This window comes from Neoarius graeffei, chromosome 3 (genome assembly GCF_027579695.1).
Source record: "Neoarius graeffei isolate fNeoGra1 chromosome 3, fNeoGra1.pri, whole genome shotgun sequence".
Lineage (NCBI taxonomy): Eukaryota > Metazoa > Chordata > Actinopteri > Siluriformes > Ariidae > Neoarius > Neoarius graeffei.
In genome coordinates, this window is record NC_083571.1 from 113,889,292 (window position 1) to 113,898,443 (window position 9,152).

Consider the following 9,152-nt stretch of genomic DNA (forward strand, 5'->3'; position numbering starts at 1 on the left):
GAGAGCACATAGATCCCTTCAGCAGAGACCGGCAGAGGAGGCACCCCCGCGATCGCTCATAGTGAGATTTGTCAACCACCAGCAAAAGCAACAGGTGCTCTTCAAAGCCTGGAGTATGAAAAATCTGCAGCACAAGGGGAAAAGGATCTACTTGGACCACGACTATTCACCGGCACGTCAAAAGAAAAGCATTAAAAAGCAATTGAAGGAAAAAAATATCCGGTTTCAGACTCCTTATCCAGCAAAGCTGAAAGTCCATCTGAGAGAGGGCGTGAAAACATACAACTCCGCCTGGGAGGCGGCAGAGGACCTGCTTTCATTTGGGATTAAGGCAACTGTCTCTGAAGACGAGAAGCTGGACAGGGAACTGAACCGCATTGGCTGGCAGACAGCCATGAATGGGCCGCGCAGAGGTGAGCTGATGACTCGTAGTCTCATCCAAGATGTGGAAGTGCTGCAGAAAGGTGTCATAACTGACTAAACTAGTTTGAATTGATGCAGGATTTATATATTTTCAGAAATTTGCAACTGAACAGATTTGGTGATAATATGTGTAGATAATAATAGAGATGGACTTTTCATGGTTCTGTGTTATAATCTTTTGTGAATACAGAAGTTTGGAGGAGGGTGGGGGGTTTGGGCTAAATCATGCAGATCCCCTTAACAAACTGCCAAGAATACGGGCGAGGGCCCTTTGTCAGTGACAAAGGCTTTCCCGCAGAGTTGGACTTGACTAGCTCGATCAAGGTCATAGTTTGGACCTGGCACTTGGAAGCCTTAAAAAGTGAAGTTGAGATGTTTTTTGTTTGTTTTTTTCTATCTTTGTTCGTTACTTTTCTTGGTTAAAAAGGAGGAATGGTTGAAGATGATAATACTCAACACTAACCAAAGTTTACAGGGGGAAATCCTATGGAGGGAATAAGAATTACTTCTTTTAATCTCTATGGGATCCATAATCCTATAAAAAGGGGCAAGATATTATCCAAGTTAAAAAAAGAAAAAACAGATATTGCTTTCCTACAGGAAACCCACTTAAGTAACACTGAACATGTAAAGCTGGGAAGGATGGGATTTAAACATATTTCTTCATCATCACATATATCTGGTAACAAAAGGGGGGGTAGTAATATTAATAAGAAATGCTCTGAATTATGAACACACACTAGAGAAGAGAGACAAGGAGGGAAGGTATGTGCTGGTCAGGGGGAAGCTGGATGATACAGTGATTACTTTATTAAATGTTTATGCACCCCCAAATAGTGACTGGAATTTCTATAGGCAAGTTTTTGATATCATGACATCAGAGGCTGAAGGGATTTTAATATGTGGTGGAGATTTCAATATAAAGCTAAATGACAAACTAGATTCATCAAGACCAACCACTAGGCAAACCAAGATAAATAAGAAAATTAATGCCACAGTGCGAGAGATGGGAATTATAGATGTATGGAGGGAGTTGTATCCGACGGGTCGGGATTATACCCACTTCTCTCATCCTCATTCAGTATACACACGTATTGACTATTTCCTAATGTATAACACAGAAAGACATAGGATTGCTCAATGCAATATTGGAAATATTGATATATCGGATCATAGCCCCATCTAGCTTACCATCAATTTAAACCGAAACCTCAGACATACGTATTGGAAGCTCAACTCTAGTATACTGAATAGTACACCAATCAAGGAAGCGTTGGGAAAGGAAATTCAAGCCTATTTTGAGATAAATGACACAGGGGAGGTGGACCCGCCCATGCTGTGGGATGCATTCAAAGCGGTTATGAGGGGAAATATTATAGCACGATCAGCATATTCTAAAAAGTTAAGGCAGGAAAGGTTAAATAATCTTCAATTAAAATTAAAGCAGTTACAAAGAGAGCATAAAGATAATTTGGAGCCTAGTACTGAGCAAAGAATAAAAACTCTGAAAAATGAGATTGATGACCTATATACGCAGGAAATAAAGAAAAAAATTTGTCTATCTTAAACAGAGATACTGGGAAGCTGAGAGTAAGGCATCCAAACTATTAGCTTATAGGTTAAGGAAAAAACAAGCTGATAGTGCGCTTTACAAAATAAGGAATCCTGAGACTAAGGTAATTGAATATCAGCAGGAGAAGATTAAACGATGTTTGGTTTCATTCCATCAGAAACTATATTCTCAACATGAATTAGACAATGATATGGAGATTGACACGTTCTTACGGTCAATCAATTTGCCAACAATCACGGATACCCAAAATAACACTCTCAGGGCTGAAGTGACTGGTGAGGAAATTAACCAGGCCATTACAAGACTGAGAACAGGTAGCTCCCCTGGTCTCGACGGCTTCACCACTGAATGGTATCGAGTTATGAAGGATATGCTGATCCCTAGACTGACAAAGACTTATAACTGGATCTTACAAAAAAATGAGATGCCTCCATCGTGGAGGGAGGCAGTCATCTTTCTTATTCCCAAGGAAGGTAAAAACAGACAAGAATGTGAAAATTTAAGACCTATAAGTGTACTGAATGTGGATTATCGAATTTTTACATCCATATTAGCAAGGAGGCTGGAAACATGTCTGCCAAACATAATAAACTTGGACCAAACTGGTTTTATAAAGAACAGACAACCACAGGACAACATAAGAAGAACATTACATATAATACACCATGTTACAAAAAATAATATTGAATCGGCCCTGATTAGTCTAGATGCTCAAAAAGCATTTGATACAGTTCGCTGGAAATTTCTGTATAAAACACTACATATTTTTGGTTTTCATGACAGCTTCATAAGAGTGATTAAAACATTGTATGACAAACCCACAGCTAAAATCAAAGTGAACGGAGACCTCACTACCTCTTTCTCCCTACAGCGAGGATGTAGGCAGGGATGTGCCGTTTCCCCTTTCTTGTTTGCTATATTGAGCCTTTAAGTCAATGGATCAGGCAAGATCCTAATATTAAAGGGATCTCAACTATTGGGGGTGAACAAAAGTTGGCACTTTTTGCAGACGATATTTTAGTGTATTTAGAACAGCCCTCCAAATCTTTACCCAGATTGTTGGGTCGTATGGAGGAATATGGCCCAATGGCTGGATACAAGTTTAACGTGTCAAAAACCCAGATTCTTGCCTTTAATTATGAACCCCCCACAGATATTATTCAACAGTATCAATTAAGATGGGATAATGACTCAATAAAGTACTTGGGTGTGTATTTGCCTAAAAACTTAAATACCTTGTTCAGGGTGAACTTTGGACCCCTGAACTCAAAAATAAAAGCAGATGTCAGAAGGTGGGAAGTCATTCCTTTTCTAAGTCTAAGCTCAAGGGTTGAATCAGTTAAAATGAATATCCTGTCAAGGTTATTATACCTTTTTCAGGCTTTGCCTATAGAGGTCACAAAACAACACTTTATTGAGTGGGATAAGCTTATATCTAGGTACATATGGAATGGTAAGAAGCCGAGGATTAAATATAAAACACTACGGCTCCAGAAAGAATATGGAGGAATGGGGCTTCCATGTTGACTAGAATATTACTATGCAGCCCAGCTACAACCCATCATACGCTGGTGTAATCCTGGGTACTTTGCCAGGTGGAAGGGGCTTGAGCTAGCCATGTGTAGTATCCCACTCCAGGCAATTATTTCAGATGATGTATTAACCAATCACCTTCTGGACAGAACAAATCCTTTTATTAGTCTATCCTTAAAGATATGGAAGCTTATTCAGAAGCGATGCAATATACAGACAATGGCAAAAATATTGAGATGGTGTTCCTTTGATAGTGGCTTTCTCCCAAATTTGAATGATAGAAGGTTTAGGACATGGGCAAGAAATGGGATTACTGCCTACTGCAATTTGATACACAAAGGGTCTTTAAAGACTATCCAGGTGATGAAAGAGGAATTCAGTCTGAAACAACAGGATTTCTACAGATTCCTCCAAATGCGGCACCACCTTGAAAGAAGGATGTAGATTTGGAGGATGGAATGATAAAAATCTTTATATCTGCTTATAACTCTGAATGTATTGCTAAAATAATATCCAAGATGTACAATTATTTTGCTAAAAGAAAATCAGAGGTGTCAGTGTATATTAAGGAGAAGTGGGATGGGGAAAGTGGTGACATTCTGTCAAAGGATGAATGGCACTCTGTTTGCCAAATACAATGGAAAACTACTAGCACTCTGGTTTGGAGGGAATTTTGTTGGAAAAGCCTGATTCGTTTTTTTATTACCCCCAAACAAAAACGGCACAACATTAACAGCACTTATTGCTGGAGGCAGTGTCAGACTAATGACGCAAATCACCATCATATTTTCTGGTCCTGTCCAGTCCTAACTAATTATTGGAAGGCTGTCAATCAGACTCTGCAGGAGGCTCTGGGAATTACTATCCCTTTTAGTTTTAACAATCTGTACCTATGCAGTTTCCCACAAGATCTAGAATTACATTCTAATGATAAAAAACTCATGTCAATCCTACTAGCTGCATGTAAAAAAAGCTATAACTCGTAAATGGCTAAAGCCTCAAGCCCCATCAACAGATGATTGGATAGATATAGTCTATGAAATATATAAAATGGAGAGACTCACATACTCACTCAGACTACATCAAGACGAATTTACCAACTTGTGGGCTAGATGGGTTTTCTTCATAGGATCCCGAAGATCAGACTTTGTATGAAGTAATCCTTTTTTCTCAATTTTTTCACTTCTGTTTTTTTTATTTTATTCTATTTTATTTTCAAATAATACCATTCCTCCCAGTTCTATACTGTACATAGTTCTGTTGACGGTACCAGATAAACCTTCACTAAGGGCCAATGAACAGTAGATCATTAGAAGATCATGATCAAGAGACAGCACCTTTTTATTATTTTAAGAAAGTCATTTCTATTTTTACTCTTGCTTTATATAATCTTGATGGAGCTGTGCAGTGTCATAGGCAAGAATTGGGGTTATTCTTGTGAGCACTGTTCTTTTTTTATATTGATTTACTATTGTCTTCATTCTGTGTATTTATTATTATTGTTATTGTTTTACTTGTGAAGGCATCTCTTGTATTCATTTGGTATTGCTGAATATTTAAAATGTAATGGTCCAGAAGATGCTATTTTTCTGTATGTATGCTTTTGTGAACTCTCTGGTTACCAATAAAGAGAAAAAAAAAACGGAATGCAATGATGTGGAAGTTTCAAAATTCCATATTTTATTCAGAATAAAACATAGATGACATATCAAATGTTTAAACTGAGAAAATGTATCATTTAAAGAGAAAAATTAGGTGATTTTAAATTTCATGACAACACCACATCTCAAAAAAGTTGGGACAAGGCCATGTTTACCACTGTGAGACATCCCCTTTTCTCTTTACAACAGTCTGTAAATGTCTGGGGACTGAGGAGACAAGTTGCTCAAGTTTAGGGATAGGAATGTTAACCCATTCTTGTCTAATGTAGGATTCTAGTTGCTCAACTGTCTTAGGTCTTTTTTGTAGTATCTTCCGTTTTATGATGCGCCAAATGTTTTCTATGGGTGAAAGATCTGGACTGCGGGCTGGCCAGTTCAGTACCCGGACCCTTCTTCTACGCAGCCATGATGCTGTAATTGATGCAGTATGTGGTTTGGCATTGTCATGTTGGAAAATGCAAGGTCTTCCCTGAAAGAGACATCCGTCTGGATGGGAGCATATGTTGCTCTAAAACCTGGATATACCTTTCAGCATTGATGGTGTCTTTCCAGATGTGTAAGCTGCCCATGCCACACGCACTAATGCAACCCCATACCATCAGAGATGCAGGCTTCTGAACTGAGTGCCGATAACAACTTGGGTCGTCCTTCTCCTCTTTAGTCCGAATGACACGGCGTCCCTGATTTCCATAAAGAACTTCAAATTTTGATTCGTCTGACCACAGAACAGTTTTCCACTTTGCCACAGTCCATTTTAAATGAGCCTTGGCCCAGAGAAGACGTCTGCGCTTCTGAATCATGTTTAGATACGGCTTCTTGTTTGAACTATAGAGTTTTAGCTGGCAACGGCGGATGGCACGGTGAATTGTGTTCACAAATAATGTTCTCTGCAAATATTCCTGAGCCCATTTTGTGATTTCCAATACAGAAGCATGCCTGTATGTGATGCAGTGCCATCTAAGGGCCCGAAGATCACGGGCACCCAGTATGGTTTTCCAGCCTTGACCCTTACGCACAAAGATTCTTCCAGATTCTCTGAATCTTTTGATGATATTATGCACTGTAGATGATGATAAGTTCAAACTCTTTGCAATTTTACACTGTCGAACTCCTTTCTGATATTGCTCCACTATTTGTCGGTGCAGAATTAGGGGGATTGGTGATCCTCTTCCCATCTTTACTTCCGAGAGCCGCTGCCACTCCAAGATGCTCTTTTTATACCCAGTCATGTTAATGACCTATTGCCAATTGACCTAATGAGTTGCAATTTGGTCCTCCAGCTGTTCCTTTTTTGTACCTTTAACTTTTCCAGCCTCTTATTGCCCCTGTCCCAACTTTTTTGAGATGTGTTGCTGTCATGAAATTTCAAATGAGCCAATATTTGGCATGAAATTTCAAAATGTCTCACTTTCGACATTTGATATATTGTCTATGTTCTATTGTGAATGCAATAACAGTTTTTGAGATTTGTAAATTATTGCATTCCGTTTTTATTTACAATTTGTACTTTGTCCCAACTTTTTTGGAATCGGGGTTGTAAATGAGAAGCGTTATGTTTGGAGAAAGGAAAACACTGCATTCCAGCATAAGAACCTTATTCCATCTGTGAAACATGGTGGTGGTAGTATCATGGTTTGGGCCTGTTTTGCTGCATCTGGGCCAGGACAACTTGCCATCATAGATGGAACAGTGAATTCTGAATTATACCAGCGAATTCTAAAGGAAAATGTCAGGACATCTGTCCATGAACTGAATCTCAAGAGAAGGTGGGTCGTGCAGCAAGACAACAACCCTAAGCACACAAGTCGTTCTACCAAAGAATGGTTAAAGAAGAATAAAGTGAATGTTTTGGAATGGCCAAGTCAAAGTCCTGACCTTAATCCAATGGAAATGTTGTGGAAGGACCTGAAGCGAGCAGTTCATGTGAGGAAACCCACCAACATCCCAGAGTTGAAGCTGTTCTGTACGGAGGAACGGGCTAAAATTCCTCCAAGCCGGTGTGCAGGACTGATCAACAGTTACCGCAAACGTTTAGTTGCAGTTATTGCTGCACAAGGGGGTCACACCAGATACTGAAAGCAAAGGTTCACATACTTTTGCCACTCACAGATATGTAATACTGGATCATTTTCCTCAATAAATAAATGACCGAGTATGGGTTCACAAACTTTCAAGCACCACTGTATGTCTTCTGATTATTGTTCACTATAGCACGTTATATATTTTTAAAAAAAAGTGCATACGAGTTATATAGAGGAATGTTGATGAAACCTTGCTTGGCTTGAATGCCATCTATCTCTCTGTATCCACACACACACAGTTCGATTTGAGACGCACCCGAAGATACTGACGCAACCCAGGAAAGTCGTTTAGTGAAGCGCTGCCGAAGAAGCCGCGAACCAGAGGGGGCGTGTCCACACGCGGTTATTCTTCTCCTACCGATTCCGCTATTCGCTAGAAAGGGTTTCTCCTCCGTGACGTCAGCACACACCCTCCTGCTCTGACAGCTCGGTTGAAAGCCGCTCGGCAGGGAGGCTGAGGCGGATTTTTCCACTACAGCGCAGCACTTGGTCAGCTGTCTGAGGTGTTGTAGCTTTGTCTCTGTTCCTCATTTTATCGAACATATTTTTCATATCCTTTTGGGAAAGTGTAGATTTGGATCCGGAGGACACAGAGGGAAATCTGCACAGCTGAGCAGACACTGAGCGAGCTAGTTCCTGTTAGCTGGTGCATCAGTTATATTTGTGAAGAATAATAATTCAGATTAAAGGCTGCTACAGGCTGAAGATTGCTGTGGAGGACGATGATGGACTTCGTTGCTGGCTGTTTGGGAGGTAGGTGGATCACTAATTAACTAGCGCGCGCAGTAAATGATTTCCGGATAGTGGCTTCTCATCCGTTCAGATCGCGCTTACTGGTGAGCACGTGAGCTGATGTGTGGAGCCAGTGAAGAGCTTAGCTCAAGTTAATCTGGTTAGAAACACACACAGAGGTACACACACACACACACACACACACACAGAGGTACACACACACACACACACACAGAGGTACACACACACACACACACACACAGAGGTACACACACACACACACACACACACACAGAGGTACACACACACACACACACAGAGGTACACACACACACACACACACACACAGAGGTACACACACACACACAGAGGTACACACACACACACACACAGAGGTACACACACACACACACACACAGAGGTACACACACACACACAGAGGTACACACACACACACAGAGGTACACACACACACACAGAGGTACACACACACACACACACACACACAGAGGTACACACACACACACACACAGAGGTACACACACACACACACACACACACACACAGAGGTACACACACACACACACACACACAGAGGTACACACACACACACACACACACACACACACACAGAGGTACACACACACACACACACACAGAGGTACACACACACACACACACAGAGGTACACACACACACAGAGGTACACACACACACAGAGGTACACACACACACACACACACACACACACACACAGAGGTACACACACACACACACAGAGGTACACACACAGAGGTACACAGAGGTACACACACACACACACACACACACAGAGGTACACACACACACACACACACACACACACACAGAGGTACACACACACACACACACACACACACAGAGGTACACACACACACACACACACACACACACAGAGGTACACACACACAGACACAGAGGTGTACACACACACACACACAGAGGTACACACACACACACACACACACACACACACAGAGGTACACACACACAGACACAGAGGTGTACCCACACACACAGAGGTACACACACTCTCTCTCACACACACACACACACACACACAGGTACACACAGAGGTACACACACACACACACACACACAGAGGTACAC

The 9,152-nt window shown here is 41.1% G+C and overlaps 1 protein-coding gene across 1 annotated transcript in view; it reads left to right on the forward strand.

The window, feature by feature from the left end:
• The first annotated feature begins 7,667 nt into the window (after window positions 1-7,667).
• Window positions 7,668-9,152, forward strand: part of slc25a29 (solute carrier family 25 member 29) — a 64,021-nt gene continuing 62,536 nt past the window's right edge. Inside the window, exon 1 of the mRNA XM_060917918.1 lies at window positions 7,668-8,024. Within this exon, the coding sequence (XP_060773901.1) occupies window positions 7,994-8,024 (31 nt within the window). The 5' untranslated portion in view covers window positions 7,668-7,993. The remainder of the gene's footprint in view (window positions 8,025-9,152) is intronic.